Raw genomic sequence first — 19,069 nt, forward strand, 5'->3', positions numbered from 1 at the left:
AGCCTCCCTGAATCTTAAAACTGACTAGGTGCATCCCAGTCCTCTGCATTCCATACCTGTTTTTGTTTTAGTCTTTCTTGACTCATTGTAACTGGCTGATTGCTGGACAGTAAGTTTTATGAAATTAGTGACTTATGTGTGCTCTAGTGATTAAAAAAGCAGATATACAGATATTCAATAAATGATTGATAAATTAAAGAGCATACACTGCTTGGATCCTTATCTACCTAAACCTGTTTATTAAGTTAGACTAGTACACTAACCAACCAGGTCACCAGTTTCCAGCCCTTAATGTGGGAAGAGTTTGGTCTCTTATCACATGACCTGTGGATGAATGGCCTGATATTAATATGCCACATTTATAGACTATTAGAAACCTTAAGTAAGGTTAACTGAACTGCCATTTCTTAGAAGAAATTTTTAAAAACTACATAGAGAAAATTCTTAACACAGAATGGAAACAGACAATAAAAGGGGCTTTTTTTTTAATTCAAAGGTATAGCCAGATAAGTAATTTGTTTGTTTACAACCATTCTTGTGAAATACTTTTTAAAAAAATACGACCAACTTCTTTGCAAATTACAGACAAATACCTCAACTATGATGATCTAATTTTTGGTGAATAATATACATGATTAGACAGAAAGAGGCAAGCTCACACTGGAAGATTAACTATCAAACACTCAGTCAAAATTCCGTTTATGGCCCCCACTTCTTGATCGATTTCTGTTCCCACTTCGTCTTCTTCCATCTTGCCGACTTCCAGACCGACTCCCCTGTCGACTTTGTCTACCTGATCGGCCACCAGATCGACCACCAGACCGGCCTGAACGGCCTGACCTGCCACCTGACCAGCCGCTCCTCTGTCTGGGATTAGAAGATGTATTCCCATCATAATATTCCTCAATTTCAGGTAATTTGGCTGGCACTGAGAGTATCCAATCTGAATCATGCCACTCTGCCTGTTAAAGAAATTTACAAGATTAACAGAAATGCAAAATAAAACCCATAAACAAGTGAGTCAAGAAGACTCACATGTTCAGTTTTTAATCTCAAAAGAAACTTTCCATCAATTCTCAGCCTTCAGGCTAAAATGAAGTGTAAGAAAGCCCTCAGACCCATTTCAAGATTCTAAATCACTAATCCAGTTGTTTTTTAAAAGGTAGCATTCTCTTTCTCAGGACAAAACAATGTTGGAAACAGACCACTAATAAGCAGTGAAGTATTTTAAGCAACTACATCAGCAAAACTAGATGTGAGGCTGATGAAAGAACATCCAAGTTCAAGGACTGCCTTACTACAGAGTTAGTTCAAGGCCAGCTTGGCAAGTTAACTTGTCTACAAACATAAAGTAAAAATCAAGCTAGAGCACTTGCCTAGTATTCATGAGGGGCCTGAGTTTAATTCCAAAGGGGGGTGTGGAAGATTCATAATATTTCTTTAAACTTTAATTTAAAAAACTTTTATGTATGTGGATTTTTTTTTCTCCATATATTTCTGTAGGCATGTTCGTGGAGGTAAAAAAAAAAAAAAAAAAAAAAAAACCAACTTTGAGGAATTGTTTCTCTTCTTCCAACTTTATATGAGTAGCAGAAATCAAATTCATATCAAGCACCTTTCACCTTTAACCACTGGGCCATTTTACTGGCCCCTGGTATCCACAATATTTTAATTTAATTTAATTTTCTGGTTTTTCGAGACAGGGTTTCTCTATGTAGCTTTGGCTGTCCTGGACTCACTTTGTAAACCAGGTTAGCCTCGAAATCACAGAGCTCCGCCTGCCTCAGCCTCCCTGAGTGGCTCAGTGGGCAAAGGTGCTTGTTACCAACACTGATGGCTTCCCACTTCCACAAGTTGTCTTCTGAACTCAGGTACATGCCCACAGTGTGCACATGTCTCACCCCACACAGAAATAGATGTAATAAACTCAGGCCCCTCATTACTTCAAAATCAGAATATGAATAAGCTACATACGTGGCACAGAGAAGGATTAAGTTTGAGCTATATAGTGAATTCCAAGCCAGCCTAGGCTATATACCAGGACTCTGTCTCAACACTACTCCCCAAAATGTACATAAAAGCAAAAATATAAAAGACAAAATTTTTGAGTATAAGAACCTAGTGGACCTCTTTGTTCAATACATAATTAAACATTTTAGAGAAAGTTATAGATTAAGACTTACGAAGCATCAAATCACAATATATAAACTTTATGGGCCTTATGTTAAAAAATATTGACTAGGCAGTGGTGGCACACATCTTTAATCCCAGTACCCGAGAGGCAGAGGAAGGCCAGTCTAGCCTACAGAGCAAGTTCCAGGACAGAAAAACCCTGTCTCGAAACCCCCAACCCTCCCAAAAAATTCAGTAAGGCTGGGGGGAACCTCAGTGTTAACCTATCTATTATGTGTAAGGTCCTATCTTTCAACCTAAAAATATCAAAGAAAAATAATCATGAGACAACATGGAATACTTACATAAAAAATATTAAAGAATGGTTGTATAGAAGGAATTACGTATTAAGTATAGATTATTTAAGTCTAACATTTGGGGCTGGAGAGATGGCTCAGAGGTTAAGAGTACTGGCTGTTCTATCAAAGGTCCTGAGTTTTATTCCTGCAACCACATGGTAGCTTGCAGCCACCTATAATGAGATCTGGTGCCCAATTCTGGCATGCTGGTCTACATACAAACAGAATACTGTATTCATAATAAAAACAAGTCTCTAATATTTAAATATGTAGGAATACTGAAGACTGAAATAACAAAATGCCTGGAGTTTGTAAGCAGTGGAAGTGAATAGAAAGAGATGAAACAAAACTGTCTACAAAATTATCAAATTGTTGAATCTGGTTTTGCTTCTATAGGGACTCATTACAAAATTTTAAAAAAAAGTTTTTATGTGTGAGTGTCTTGCCTACACGTACATCTGTGCCCCACATGGGTACAATCTCTCTGGTGGTCAGAAGGTGTCAGATCATCTGGTTTTGTGAACCTTCATGTGGGTGCAGGAACCTGGGTCCTCCGTAAGAGCAGCCAGTGATCTCAACCACTGAGCCATCTCTCCAGCCCCCAATTATCCTTTACATTTAAGTTAACTATAATAATTTTAAATTATGGGATAGGTAATATTTCATATTAAGGACTTTCTTAATTGATTTAGGTATGATAAATGATACTGTATGTTTTTCAAAACAATATTTTAAAGAAACATACTCATTTATTTAAAAGGTAAAAAAAAATTTTAAATACCTGTAATCTTTCTGACTCACTTGTAGGAACATCAAAGCAAACACCCTAAAAGCAAAATAAGGAGAATTTTATTTAGATGCATGAGTTAATTTTTTTACTAATATTTGTTGAAATTTGCTTTTAAAAAGTATATACTCCATGACTGTTTACAAAATCAAAACAGGTAACACATAAACATAGATGATTTATGTACTTAATATAGTTTCTAACCTAAGATAGAACTAAAAATAACTAGTAAGGCTCTTAAGTACCTAGAATACTCTCTAGAAGAGTTTTGTGGATAGTGTAATTGTTCCATATCCCTTAGAAAATGGTCCATCTAGCCAGATGTGGTTGTGCATACCTGTAATCCCAGCACTCAGGGAGGGAGAGGCAGGCATATCTCTGTGACCAACCTGGTCTACAAAGTGAGTCCAGGACTGGCTCAAAAAACAAACAAAGAAAAAAGAACGAAAGAAAAGAAAAAAAGACAATGGTCCTTCTAGGTGGGGGGTGGTGATGCACTTAGTGCCAGCATTTGGGGTGGAGGAAAGAGGCACAGGATGGGATACACGACAGCCTGTTCTATATATAGTGATTTCCAGGACAGCCAAAACTACAGAGGGAAACCCTGTTCTGAAAAACAAAGAAAGAAGAAAAGGAAGGAAGGAAGGAAGGAAGGAAGGAAGGAAGGAAGGAAGGAAGGTGAGCAAAAGAGAAAAGAAGAGTCCTTCTAGCTAGGTGGTTATAGTGGTGAACAAATTTAATCCCAGCACCCAAAGGCAGGTGGATCTCTGAGTTCCAGTACAGCCAGGACTACACAGAGAAACCTTCTCAAAAAGAAACAAAACAAAACAAAAAAACATGAAAATGAGCCAGGTGGCACACACCTTTAATCCCAGCACTCAGGGAGAAAGAGGCAAGCAGATCTCTGTAAGTTTGAGACCAGCCTGGTCTACAGACTGAGTCCAGGACAGCCAAGGACTACACAAGAGAAACCCTGTGTCAAAAATACAACAACAACAACAAAATGAAAATGATACTAATAAATTTCTTAAAAATATCAGTGAGAAGCTAGGAACACAGGTCTGTGGTATGGTACTTGCTTATGATATGCAAGTCAGTAGGTCAAACCCTAGCATTGTAAAAGACTAAGATTCTTAAAAGTTAAAATTGGAAAAAGAAAGTTTTTCTCTCAAGGAATTATAAAAACTAAGGTGTTTCCTTTGCATCCTTGGTGGTCATTAGTTAAAATTAATGCTCAATAACTGGTTTGGACTACGGGTCTTACTTGAATTTTCTTTCCCTCTATTTTTTGTTATGTGTTTGTGTATGTGTGTGTGCATATATTTGTCTCCTAATTGTCTCAACTCTTTGTTGAAGTAATACTAAACTTTGAGAGATGATTATTCCCAATAAGCAATCTTAACAGCTTTTAGACTAGAACAAATCTATGTAGTAATATTAGGTAAATAACCTTAGATCTTCTTAAAACACTAAATCAATCAGTAAGATTAAGTTTTAAGATAGATGTGATGACCCAGACCTTAGGAAGCAGAAGCAGTGGATCTCTGTGAGCCAGCCTAATCTACATAGTGAGTTCCAAGACAGCCACGTAGAAAGACCCTGTCTCAAAAACCCAAAACCAAGCAAACAAAAAGCTTTAAATACTTCATTTCACAGTAACTTACTTAGGCACATGCCTGTAACCTCAGTACTTGGGAAGTAGAATGAAGAGGAACAGGGACTCAAGCCTAGACCGGGCTACTATGAAACACTAACTTAGAGAAAAAGATCGTATCATTAATCTCATTACCGGATAACAACAACAACAAAAATACTCTGTATTCATTGAGCTGTTAACTATTAAACATATAATTGTTAAACATATAAATTACTTAATCTTAAAAAGTAAACACACAACTACCCAGTAGAAACTTAGATCACTTAAGTCTTGGACAGGTGTGGTGTCACCTACTTACAAAGCCAACATTCAGAAGAGGATCCTGGGTACAAGGAATACCTTGTCTCAAAATAATAACAGCAACAAAAACTTAGGCATTAATCAAACAAAAAAAGAATGACATAAAGCTCTGAAGGAATGTATCATTTATATAATCCCCCAAATTTATAAACAGAAACAAACCAATACTCAGATAAAACAGTATTAATCTTTCAGAAAAAGGGGAGAGGGGACAACTCTGAAATCTTTAAAACCATTATCAGTATCTGAATAAAATGCTTATTATCTACAAAAACCTACCATATTTCCTTTTAGGAGGCACATTCTGGTTACTTGAGACACAGCATTGCTACTCAGCTTTCTGTGAAGTTCTTTCCAGGCACAGCTGACATTCTGTATTTCTTCTGGGCTTTCCAGAGTCATGGTCACAAACCCCTTTAGAAACAAAAATCCCATTATATTTGGAAGAAAATCAGCCGTAGGACAATGAAGTGTTGATTCTATCGTGCATCCTGAATTAACTACACAGTTCCCGTGTGTGCCAACAGTGAAACACAGCTATTAAAACCTAACTTCTCTGAAACCGTATTAGAAGACTACTGTTTACACATCACCGATAGCTTGTTCTGTATACTGCTTTTACAGATCAACAGAGACTATGTTCTGCTCGTTACAAGAAAGAATCAGAGCATCACAGGAAGAGCTAGGGAAAAAGTCGTCAAGAAATAAATGTTAAAAAGTCAGTTACTAGAGCCAGGCAGTGTTGAGGCAGCCAGATCTTTTGAACAGGCTAGCCTGGTCTACAGAGAGTCCAGGACAGCCAGGGCTCTGTTACACAGAGAAACCCTGTGTAACCAAAACAAAAAACTTTTGGAGGACTACCGTATAATAGTGACTACCTCCTATACAGTACTAGAGACTTAATGACCAACAGACCTTTCTCTGTGGACATGGCTCTCTGGTGGAAATAGTAACAAAGTATATAAAATACCACTGACATATGCATCATGAAGAGTAACACCACAGGGCTAGGGAATATAAAGAGAGAGGAGGGGACCAAGGTGATCAGGAAAGATTTCTCTAGTGTGGTGATATCTGAGCAAAGACCAAAATAAAGGAGGAAGTCAAAATATGAGGGAGGGGTCTGAAGCAAGGTCTATGCAGGAGTGGGTTAATGAAGAAGTAAGTCAAATAGATTCAGACAGCTAGAGAAATCAAGAGTAGAAAAAAAAAAAATAGTCACAGGTAGCAAGCAGAATACCCTGCAGGACATGCATTATGTGTCATTCATGGTAAAGACCAGGCTAGGGAAGACAGCTCAGTGGTTAAAAGAAATGGCTGCTCTTCCATAATTTCATAAGGTGTTCCCAGCATCCCTAAGGTAGACCACAAGCAGTCCCAGAGGATCTGCTGTCCTCTTCTGGTTTCTGAAGGCCCTGCATGTACAAGGTACACATACAAATATTCAGGCAAAATCTCTTAGACATAAAAAAAAAAAAAAAAGACCTCAAATATAGTTTAATCCATAAGAGAAATTTCAAGCAATTAGTACCTTGTCCCCAAAATATTTTATTAAAAGTTATATGGCCTAGCTAATAAACGATGCTTGCTTTGGCAGGCCTCAGACTTGCAGCAGATCCCCTGTCTCAGCTTCCAAGTGCCGATTGTAGATGTACATCTGTGGCCAGCTACACAATTCTTTCATGGGACAAGGGTTAGCAGTGAGGTGACCTCACTTTTCTTTAAAAGTATATTTTTAAAGTTGTTTTCTTGGTTTTGGAGCCTTGGCTTTCCTGGCACTTGAATTCACAGAGATCTGCCTGCCTCTAGTGCTGGGGCGAAAGGGGTGAGCCATATTTGAAAGGCTGAAGCAGAAGCGTGTTACTTCAAAGCCAACCGAGGATACACAGTAAGACTTTGTTCCAAATAAATATAATGCACCAGACTGGTGCATAGTGGTGCGTGGTGGTGCATGCCTAAATAGGAGGAATCTCTGTGTGAGTTCTAGGCCAACCTGGCCTATCCATTGAGTTCTAGGCCAGCCAGGGTTACACAATGAGAGTCTGTCTCAAAAATAAAGAAAACAAGCATTGGGTTGGATTTTGTTTTTGAGACAGGTTTTCAGTATATAGCCCCAAATTGCCTAAAACCTTTATATTCAAGTCTAGCCTCAAATCAGTGTCTCTAACTGTCTCCACTTCCTGAGTGCTGGGATTGCAAATATGAACTACCTGGCTTTTGTTTGGTTCTGAGACAAGCTTTGCTGCTTATGTAGCCCAGGCTACCCTGAACTCATGATCTGCCTGGCTCAGTCTCCTGAATGTTGAATTATAGTCATGGTCACTACTCCTGGCTAAATATTTTATTAAGCATCTAATGAGTTTTTAGGGACTTAGTGCTAAAAGATCACCAACAGATTACTATTCAGACAGTAAAACACACTTTTAAAGTGAGTTTTACATGACAACTAGTATTCTTCCCTTTCCTGTCCCTTCTGAAGACTCACCTCACAGCCCCACTTACATTGCACTAAGTAACACATCTCTGAACCACTTGCAAATCTGACACTAACCTAGAAGCAGGCCACTTGGGGGCTACACATACACTCAGACACATAAACACATCCTACATATATCTTTACTTTGCCTGAACAAATCCACTCCCTTTGCAGTTGCACAGCAAATAGCAAAATGAAAAATGCCTGTTTCAGTTGGTACCATATGGTAGAAAGCTTTAGACACTGCTAAGAGTGATGAAATAAGAACCTAAATTGCCAGCATACGCCTATAAATCCCAGCTCTTGGGAGGCAGAGAAGACGAATCTCTCTGAGTTTGAGGCCAGCCTGTTCTGCAAGGTGAGCAAGGATAGCCAAAACTACACAGAGAAACCCTGTCTCAAATAAACAAAAGAACTAAATTCCCAGGGGGCAGGAAAGACACAAGCCACACCTATGTTTAAGACTGCCAGGCTGGCTGGCTGGCTGATAAAAAATGTTAGTAAACTGAAATGCTACAAATCCTGAGCAAAAATTATCTTTGGAATTTTGTACCTCCCCACTTACAACTTCCTAATGGCCATTCAATGCTGACCTCTGTATCTGACCTAACAGCCTTTCAACTATCAAGGGGAAAACAAAACAAAACACTTCACAATCTCAGCAGACCAATAGCTTCTATAGATACAAAAGCTAAGGATGTCATCATGTATCATCTAAAATCTAGATGAGAGTTCCCCACCTGGCTACAACCTTCCTACCTGATGTCCCCAAGAAAGTATGAAGTAAATTCTCTGATTTTTGAGTTTCTTTACTTCTGTGACTATGAAAGCACCTGTAACCACTTCCAACATATGTCATGTTGACCTAAATCCAAATTCATGCTAACTTATATACAGCTCAAAATAAAACTATTTCATATTCCCTTTGGAATGAGAGCTATGTTTTTTATAGAAAGAAGCAAATCTAAATGTAACAGATATCAGGTGATTGAAATGGAAGCTGATTTGTAAGCAGGTTAGACTGTGATATGGTTAAGTAGAATATTATTTTTTTAGAAGTTGAAGTATTTAGGAATAATATCCTCATATTTCAACTTTCAAATAGTTTGCAGAGAAAGTACATTTGAATATAAAATGTTATACAATATTAACAGTTGTTGAATTAATGTGGATGGTATTTATTGTAATGTTCTTTCTCCTGAGTGCTGGGATTGCAGGCATGTATACCAGACAGAAAAAGGAAAACAACAGCAACAACAACACTTTAATATACCGAAGGAAATCAGGTGCAGCATTTGAGTAATGTGCTATAACTGCTACAGCTCAGTTTTAATCATCTCTAGCCAAATATCACTTTCTCATACTTTTCTACCTTATCAGAAGTGATCAGAGATCGTGGTTCAAAGCTTGATGCACCAGAAATGTGAGCTAACGCTGCAGCCAATGCATCCACTGCCCCTTTCTCTTCTATCAGTCTTTGAGCTGATGGTCGGAAAAAATCAACAGCAGCGTAAGAGACAGAAGCCAGAGACCTATGGTGTAAAAATAGTGAACATTCTTGGTTAAGATACAGGGGAAAAAAGTAAAGGCAAAATCATAAATGGGAAAAGAAAGAGTAACATTTCCATATAATAATGTAACTAAAACCCTTGACTAAAATTGTCTCTTATTTGAACTAGGAGAGCTTAAAGATGAACAGCCTAATACAGAGGAGAAATTACTCAGCAAGGTCAGAAAGCATACCTGATGGCATCCATGCTTTTAGATTTAACTAAATCCATTGTAGAAGGTACACCTACACGTTTAAAAGTAATTCCCTGAAAATGAAAGAATTATATTAAAGAAAAAGGAAGTTGTCATAGTTAATTTCTAAATTAATAATTTGTTGAATTTCCATTTCTTCAAAATGAAAATTTTCAAGCCCTAGCTGATGAAAAAAACTGCCTTTTCTAATAAATCATCTATAACCGACTCCAAAAAAAACGAAACAAAAAAAATTTTAAAAATTGTCCCTTAGTTAAATCATGGAATTTCACTTGCAAAACAAAGTTGATTCAAAAAAAGAAAAATATGTCTAAATTTTAGTCTGTCAACATTTTTTCTCATCACTTTCACATTATAAAATACATTAATATATAAAAATAAATGTAAAGGTAGGTGGTAAAATGTGAAAGACTATCAGAGAGTGAAGACCATAAAAACTGTATTTTTTAATAAATCTGGCTATTGTATTACCAACCTATCCTAACACAGCAAGAACAAATCAGTTAGTTACCCATTCACAATGCTTAGATGATATTGAAACCACTGACACACTTTCAACTTTACTATCAACGGAGAAATTCAAAGAAAAGAGGAGCATGTCAAATCTTCTTTCACAATAAAAGCTGTATAATACAAAGTCTTGCAACTAATATAAATTAAACTCTCCACATGTTTGCCATCCAAATGCACTTAAGCTGAGAAAGTTAAGTTCACTTGTGAGAACAAATTTTAAAAAACCACTCTTGTAAGGTGCCGTTTAGATAATAAGCCTGGAGTAATTTCACTTCACTTACAGCTTTCTGCTCCACATATCTCAGCTGGCCTCTTTCTCTTGGTTGGTAAAAACAGACACAAATTCCTGTCCGGCCAGCTCTACCTGTGCGTCCAGAGCGATGGATGTAAGATTCAACATCCTAAGAAGAAAGGAGGAACTTCATTTTATAAACTTGGCCAGCCAAGTCATCCTGCTGGTACCTATAATCACTTCTCAGGAAGGCTGAAGCAAGAGGATCAACCAAGTCTAAGGGCAGCCAAGGCTGAGACCTTGTCTCAAGCCACCCATTCCCACAAAAAAAAAAAAAAAAAAAGTCAGGTGGAGGTGTTGTGTGCCTTTAATCTCAGAACTCAGGAAGTAAAGGCCTACAGATTGAGTTCTAGGACAGCCAAGGGTACACAGAGAAACCCTGTCTTGAAAAACAAAACAAACAAACAAACACCAAAAAATAATTAGGCATGGTAGTGCAGCCCTATAATCTTAGTACTTGGGAGGCTGCTGAGGCATTAAGTTTAAGGCTAGCCTGTGTTAAAAAGTTTCAGGCCTGCCTGGTCTGAGACCATTTCTCAAAAAAAAAAAAAGCAAAAATAAATTCAATCCTTCTGTACTTTACGACAGCACAATTAATTTATAGACATTAAAATTCTACGGTAAAGTTCTAAGTTTAAAAGCTATTATCCAAACGTGAATATGGACAACAACAGACATCTAAAAAAGGAAGAGGAAAATGATGCAGGGTCCAAGGCTAGACAAGAAAATACAGGTAACGAAGGAATCCTGAGAGCTAGAGCCCTCCAGTTAGTTATCTGATAGCAAGAGGTCAGTCCTGAAACCACATACATAAAGAGTAACGTAAGGAATGAGCAGGCTGTATTTACATACTTAGAAGGATGAGTATATACCCAAAGAAAAAGAGGCTATGAATTTGGGAAAGCAGCAGGGGTATATACAAGGGATTGGAGGAAAGAAAGAGAAAGAAATGATGTGATTTTGTTGTGATTAAAAAAAATTAGCTATTTATCCACATCTATATCCGTATAGAGTTTTGTATATGAAACTTTAAAAATTCCTTAATGATGTTGTCATCATTTTTTGGTTTTGTTCAGAGATTCTATTATGTATTCATGGCTGGCCCAGAACATGCAGTGATCCTTCAGCCTCTGCTTCCTGAGTGCTGCGGTTTTAAGTATGTGCCACCACGACTGGCTCCTTATCTGATTTTGTTGATCAATCTTTGGATGCAAACAATAACATTTATTTACATGAACAGTACATTTGATCAATGTACTATCATCCTAACAAAACACAGGTTAAGATCAACAACAAACAAAAGACCTATCTTTCACATCTCAAGCAGTGTTTTGTAAATCTTTCCTACCTGTGGAGGAGAACTCTGAATCACCAGGTCAACTTCAGGAATGTCCAAGCCTCGAGCAGCCACATTGGTTGCCACCAAAACTTTAAAACTCCCTTCTCTGAAGCCTTTCAAGGTAATTTCTCTTTGTGACTGTGCAATGTCCCCATGTAAACACTGGGCATTCTGTTTGAAAAAGGAAAAAAAAAAGTGTATAGATCATACCTGTAATTGAGTATCCCAACACCATTCAGTCTGTGCCCTTGTGGTTTTTTTTCCCCAATGTTATCTTTAATAACAATTATGCTTCTTTAAAACAAACAAACAAACAAACAAACAAACAAACAGGGCTAGAGAGCTGGGTCAGGAGATAAAAGCACTTTGCCATCAAGCCTGCCAATCTGTGTTTAAATTTCAGGGGCCAAATACAGCCTAAGAATAGACCCCTGCTCATTTCCCTTTAACCTTCACACTCACACTATGAGCATGTGCACATGTGCACAAATACTAAGCACACAGATAAATGTAACAATTTTTAAAACCCAAAACATTCCAGAAAATACGAAAATATTTCATAAAATGTAAATCTTATTTAAAATCAGCCTCCTAAGACATAATTAATTGGTAATAGTTTGAAGGATAGTTGTCTATACAGGTTCTATTTCCACAGTATCAGGGACTGAATCCTTTGTTCATCCTGGGTCAAGGACTGACTGGGGAGTACCAAAGAGTCAATCACTGAACTACATGCTAGACTGAAATGGTTTGTATACTTCCTTTTGTTCTGCAGACAGTCTTAAAATGTAATCCAAATTAGCCTCAAACTCATTATCTGCTGCTGCTTTAGCTTCCTGAATACACAGATTACAAGCACCAACATGGCCAGGTTTTCTGTTTGTTTGGATTTACTACAAGTGAATTTTAGCCAGGCATGCCTTTAGTCCCAACAGTCAGAGGCAAAGGCAGGTGGATCTGAGTTCAGTGTCAGCCTGGTCTAGAGAGGGAGTTCCAGGACAGCCAGGAGGGTTGTACAGAGAAACCCTATCTGGAAAAACTTAAAAAAAAAAAAAAAAAAGTAAGTTTAAATATTTTTAAAGACTTATATGTGTAAGTGTTTTATCTGCATTTATGCCTATGCACCAAGTTTTGCACTCTCAATCCAGAAGAAGGGTACTAAACTGGAGTTACAGATGGTTGCCAGCCACCATGTGGGTGCTGGGATTCAAATTCTGGTTCTCTGGAAGAGCAGCCAACATTCTTAACTGCTAAGCCATCTCTCTAGCCCCAGTAGTTTCCTTCTTCTTATTATTATTGGTTTTTGGAGACAGGGTCTCTCTGTTTTGCCTTCTTTGGCTGTCCTGGCCTCCTTTTGTAAACCAGGCTGACCTCGAACTTCACAGTGATCCACCTGCCTCTGTCTCCTGAAGTGCTGAGATTTCAGCACCACTGCACCCAGCTCCAGTAGCTTTTTTTAAAAGACAGGTTTAAGCCTAAATTGGTCTTAAATTAGCTACACTCCTACTTCTATCTTCTGAAAACTGGGATTATAGGTTAGCTACCATTACTGGCTAACTGGCTATTTATTTTAAACATTTTTGTTTTAAAATAAATACAAGAGGTCAGGGTTCTGGTAAATGCTTTTAATCCCAACACTCACAGGCTGAGGCAGGCAGATCTCTATGACTTTGAGGCCAGCCTGGTCTACACAGCAAACTCCAATTCAGCCAAAGCTACATAATGGAACTCTTTCTTGAAAAAAGAACAAATTAAATACACCAGAGCAGGGGAGATGGCTCATTGGTGAAGCACTTTTGGAGCAAGTTTGAATCTTGAGATTGACTCCCCCAAATTTTTCTAAAGCCAGATTCTGTAGTGGGTGTCTGTAATCCCAAAGCTTCTACATTAAGATGGAAGGTTGAGACAGGAGGATCCTAGAAGCTCATCAGCCATCTAAGCTAGGCAAACAAGCAATGCTTTTTCAAACAAGGAAGAAAGCAAGGACCGACACTCAGTTACCCTATGACTATCACACACTCGTCATGGCACAATATTCATTCTCTCTCTCAAACACAAACACACACACACACAACTGAGACTCTTTATCACACACACAGAGAGAGAATATGAGCCAGAGAGAGAGAGGCGGAGAGGAGGAGAGAGGGACAGAGGAACAGAGAGGGGAGAGATGCTACAGCAGTTAGGAGGACATGCTCTTCTTGCAGTGGCCAGACCCTACATAGTGGCTCAGAACTGTAACTCCTATGAGCTCTGATGCCCACTTCTGGTTCCTATGGATGCTGCATGCATGTGGTGCACATACATGCCTATAGTCAAAACACTCATACACACAAAATAAAAATGAAATTTTAATAATAAAACAAAATACAGCTAAGTGGTGGTGACACACACCTTTAATGCCAGCACTCAGGAGGCAGAGGCTCGTGGATTTCTGAGTTCAAGGCCAGTCTAGGCTAAAGGGGTAGCTCTAGGATAGCCAAGGCTACACAAAGAAATCCTGTCTCAAAAATACACACACACACCCCCTTTCACACAATTCACTCACTAGCATATGCAACAAATTTGTGTCCATAAAAGTGGGATACTCCTATCTTCTGTTTTACAATCTAATTTATAAATTTAATATAATGTAGCCCCTTTTTTGGTATGTGAAAGTGGAGTGTTGTGGATAGAAACATGTTTTTGTTTTGATCCCAGGTGTAAGATATGGGACTGATTCAAATTGTCCAGAGCAGCAAAGTATTTGCCTCATGCCAGCTCTGAGAGGGCCTCTTTACCAGCTGCAGATAGTTTAAATCTGAGGACTCAAGACGGAATAAATGCCAGAGCCAGAAGAGATCTGAGAAAGGCTGCTGGTGCTTCCCCCCACTGCTGCTCCTGCTTGCTGTTGATACAGTAGGATGAGAAGTTGGAGATCTCCTGAAATGAGGAATAGACTTGCCCAAAGAACCAGCAGGAAGCAGCTAAGAGAACTCTGGCCCCTCTCCCACTAACACTTCCTCTTTACCACCCAGTGTTGGGGTGGTGGAAGGGATTGGGGTGGAATAGGGAGAAAGAGATATTAAGAAACTAAACTAAAAGAGTTAAAAAGTAGCAGTGTAACAGTGGAACCCCACTGATTTTTTTTAACTGCATGCACTTTCTTCATATGGATGCAAAAACTTATTTTGGCAGTATCTTACCGATGAACACCAGTGTTGTATATAAATTTTCACAAAAACAATGCTGCAGTGAAAAACTTTTTACTTAACATCTTTGGATATGCCCATGTATGTGTATTTCAGAAGGACACTTAGCTAGAAATTTAATTTGAGTCAAATATAATGAATATTTAGACATGTTCTATATTTGGAAAGGGTGTCAACCAAATATGACAAAGACCTTGGATTCAAAACCACCCCCCAAAATTAAGACTTATAATATGTATGGATGTTTTGCCTGCATGTATGTCTGTATACCACATGTGTCCATGGAGGCCAGAAGAGGGGGTCGCTAGATCTCCTGATTTGGAGTTACAACATAGAAATAGGGCCTGGGTCCCCAAGAGCAGTCAGTACTCTTAACTGATAAACCACTTATCCAGCCCCCAGATTTTTAATTGGTTTTGCCAAACTACTATAAAAAGTATCGTACCCACTTAACTTTATTTTTGAGACAGGGTTCCTCTGTGTACTCACTTTGTAAACCAGGCTGGCCTCAAATTCACAGAGATCTGCCTGCCTACCTTCCTGAGTGCTGGGATTAGAGGCATGTACCACCACGCCTGGCCAGTAGTCTGTATCTATTTCAATCTATCCAACAATGTCAGTGTGTTATAAATCATAATCCTTATTAATCTAATAAGTATTATTAAATCCTTATTAAACTAAACCTACTTATGCTGTACTGACACGTGTGCCAGCAATACTTTTCCTAATTTTTTTTGTAAAAAAAAATATGTTTGTGTGTATGTGTGTGTGTGTGTGTATCTACGCATACATGGGTATTTTGCCTGCATGGGATGTCTGTGCACCATATGCAGTGGCCACAGTTGCCAGAAGGGAGTGTCAGATCCCCTGGAACTGTTACAGTTAAAAAAATCAACTGATGGGGGTTGGAAAGATAGTTCATCGGTTAAGAGCAATGTCTGCTCTTCCAAAGGTCCTGAGTTCAATTCCCCGCAACCACGTGGTGGCTCACAATCATCTATAAATGAGATCTGGTGCCCTCTTCTGGTATGTAGGCATACATGCTGGCAGAGTGCTGTGTAAATAATAAATCAAGCTTAGGTAAAAATTCTTATACATAAATGCTACCTAGGAAATAAACATTTGAACAGACTATTGCTAAAACAGTGAAAAGATTTGAGACTGGAAAGGAACAAATGAACACCATCTTGGAACAATGGGGAACAACTGAATTAGCATAAGGAGAATACTATCCTGAAATCAGTGTAGTAGTGCACAACCTTAATCCAAATACTCAAGAGGCTGAGGCCAGCATGATACACACACTACTACCTTATTTGTTTGTTTGTTTTTGTTTTTCCAGTTTCTCTGTGTAGCCTTGGCTACCCTGGAACTTGCTCTGTAGCCCAGGCTGACCTCAAACTCTGCTGCCTCTGCTTCCCGAGTGTGCCACTATGCCTGGCTTACACACACCTTTATAAAAAGTACTTATTTTATGTCCATGTCTAAGTGCCCACATTTATGTATGTGTGCCATGTACATGCCTGATGTGATGCCTGAAAACCAGGGGATTAGATTTATAGACAGTTGTGAGCCACCAAGAGTACTAGGAACAAAACTCAGTGACCTTAACTACTGAACCATCTCTCTAGCCCCCACAAAACAAATCTTTATCTTACAGTGACTCTGGTGACAGAAAATAGAAAAGATGATGCTGACAAAGCAATTAGTAGCTTTGCATGAGGTCTGGACCTGAACAAACACTTGGCGCTAGAGAGCAGTGGAGAGTGGATGTTTCTCATTAACTACAAAGAGTCAGAAGAGACAGATTTGGTCCTGGCAAAAGAGGCAAATGTAAAATGTCCTCAAACGGAAATTGCTTTTTATGAGGCCAAGAGATAACTCAGTGGTTAAAAGCACTAGCTGCTCTTCCAGAGGACCCATGTTCAATTCCCAGCTCCCACATGGCAGCTCACAACCATTTGTAACTCCAGTTCCAGGGGATCCAACACTCTCACATACATACAGGCAAAACAACAATGCTCATAAAATAAAAATCAATTATTTAAAAAAAATTGTTTATTAAAAAAATTATTCACTTTCTTGTCCAGAAGATAAATCTCAGTAATTATTTCTATTTATATATTTATTGAGTCTTGAGTTTTAAATTTACTATTATAAAAAAAAAAACTATATTCTAATGAAAAGTTTGTTACATAAAGGCAAGTTGGGATTTTTCATTTTTTATTCCATTAACAGCATTGGTTAATTCAAACTACTTCCTATAGTTGTTTCTTTTATCAGAAAAAAGTATTTGATATCATTTATATCTCCTGTGAATATAAGGTTTTCCTAAATGTTGGGAAATGTTTCCAGTAATCACTAAATCAGAAGTTACTTTTAGTTGTTATACAGAATGACTATTTGGGGGGTTTAATTTGTCTGTGTATACACCAAATAGGTTGGTTGATTGCTTTTCTGTTTGCTAAATCATTTTTTAATAGTTATTCTCATTTATGTTGTATATGCCATGACATCCTGAATACACCTGCTGGCCTTGAATTCAGAGATTTGGCATGTTCACCACACCCAGCTTATAATTCATTCTTCTAACACAAGCTTAAAATATTACTGATTGTTACCAACTAAAATTGATTCTATCAACTTTTATATTTTCTAGTTATTTTAAATGTCTTTGAAAAGGGATGAGGAAATGGTTCATTGGGTAAGGACATGTGTTGCATAAGCCTGAGGATTTGAATTCAAATCCTCATAGCAGGTGTGAAAAACCAACTGTGCTCAGACCTGCAACACCACTGTTGTGGGGAGTATGAAGGCTGCAGGGAGACTAAGGCAGATGATAGAGGATACTTACTGTCCTCCTCTGGCCTCTGTGAGCCTGTGCATACATGTTTATATGCACACAACATACAAAAGTAGCATATGAAAATTTTTTGTTTTTCAAGACAGGGTTTCTCTGTGTAGCCTTGGCTGTCTTCGACTTGCTTTGTAGACCAGGCTGGCCTTGAACTCACAGAGATCTGACTGCCTCTACCTCCCTAAGTGCTCAGTTAAAGGTATGCACCACGTCACCTGGCTATCTGAAAAATTTTCTGATGAAAACTAATAGGATTTCCTCCTAACATCATATAAACCTCAAAACCACAACAAAATTATAATTTTTATTTTTTTAAAAGATTTTTATTTTAATTATAAGTATGTATGTACCTGTGTTTGGCCAAGTAAAAGTGAGTATTACTGGTACCCAAAGAGAGATCCCTCTGGAACTGGAGTTACAGGTTGTGAGCTATGTAATTTGGGTGCTGGGAGTTGAACTTAGGTCCTATGGAAGACTATTTTTAACTGGAGGTATCTCTGCAGCCCCATACTTTGACTTTTAAATTTCTTGAGGCTGGCTCAGCGGTATACTAGCATGCATTGTCTAGCATGCATTGGGCCCTAGTTTGATTGTTAGCAGCAGAAAAAAAAATCCTATTATGACTTAACAGGTAAAAAAATGTTTGTTACAATGCCTCTCTGAATTACCCTATTTTGAATAAATTACCGTTTGATCCACAAAGAACATGTGCATTTTTTCTTAGTGACACATCTCCATTATCTAGAAAAAGCATAGAGAAAGCTTACCTGCTTTATGTGTGGATTCATGGCCATTTCAGTAACATTCTTCTTGGTCTCACAGAAGATAATAGCCCTCCCTTCAGATCCACTGTAGACCTGGAGGACATCTCCAATAACTGCTGGTCTCTGAGACCAATGGCACTGGATAGCCAAATGCTTCAAGGAAAGAAGAGGCAAAATATCTGTTTCATCAAAAATTATCTTTTAAATGGACTGAGGATGTAAACTCAGCTTGCAGTGTTTGCATAGCATAAATGAAGTCCTGGGTTAGATCCTAGCACGACATAAAGCAGGAATGGTGACATGTACCTGGCCAGTAATCTCAGAGCTAGCCTAGTCTAAGAGTAAAACCTAGTCTCAGACAGACAGAAGGGCTAGGGCTATAAACGAGTGGTAAACCATTTCACCAACATGGACAAGCTCTGGGGCCAACACTAGTAGTAGAAGAGAGAAGATGAAAAGAAATATTATATAAACTTAGCTAGGAAAAAAAATTCAGAAACAAAAAGGTATCATATTGCAGAATTATATTTATACGAAATATTCATAATGGGTATATCCAGAGAAGTAAGATTTGCAGTTGCCAAGGTCTACTAGGGGAAGGACAGAATGGGAAATTATTCACTAAGTTTCAGAGCTGCCTTTTGGGATATGGAAGACA

At 38.2% G+C, this 19,069-nt stretch overlaps 1 protein-coding gene across 2 annotated transcripts in view; it reads right to left on the reverse strand.

Annotated features, from left to right (window-relative positions):
* Nucleotides 1–457: 457 nt before the first annotated feature.
* Nucleotides 458–19,069, reverse strand: part of Ddx50 (DExD-box helicase 50) — a 33,170-nt gene continuing 14,558 nt past the window's right edge. For both annotated transcript variants that reach the window (XM_055598891.1, XM_055598892.1), the window contains 8 exons: nucleotides 18,415–18,564; nucleotides 11,609–11,770; nucleotides 10,250–10,369; nucleotides 9,435–9,508; nucleotides 9,064–9,223; nucleotides 5,495–5,629; nucleotides 3,253–3,297; nucleotides 458–962 (listed from right to left, as the gene is read on the reverse strand). In XM_055598891.1, coding sequence (XP_055454866.1) covers nucleotides 684–962; nucleotides 3,253–3,297; nucleotides 5,495–5,629; nucleotides 9,064–9,223; nucleotides 9,435–9,508; nucleotides 10,250–10,369; nucleotides 11,609–11,770; nucleotides 18,415–18,564 — 1,125 coding nt within the window. In that variant the 3' untranslated portion in view covers nucleotides 458–683. The remainder of the gene's footprint in view (nucleotides 963–3,252; nucleotides 3,298–5,494; nucleotides 5,630–9,063; nucleotides 9,224–9,434; nucleotides 9,509–10,249; nucleotides 10,370–11,608; nucleotides 11,771–18,414; nucleotides 18,565–19,069) is intronic.

The sequence above is a fragment of the Psammomys obesus genome, unplaced genomic scaffold (genome assembly GCF_907164565.1).
Source record: "Psammomys obesus unplaced genomic scaffold, mPsaObe1.curated_primary_1811, whole genome shotgun sequence".
NCBI lineage: Eukaryota > Metazoa > Chordata > Mammalia > Rodentia > Muridae > Psammomys > Psammomys obesus.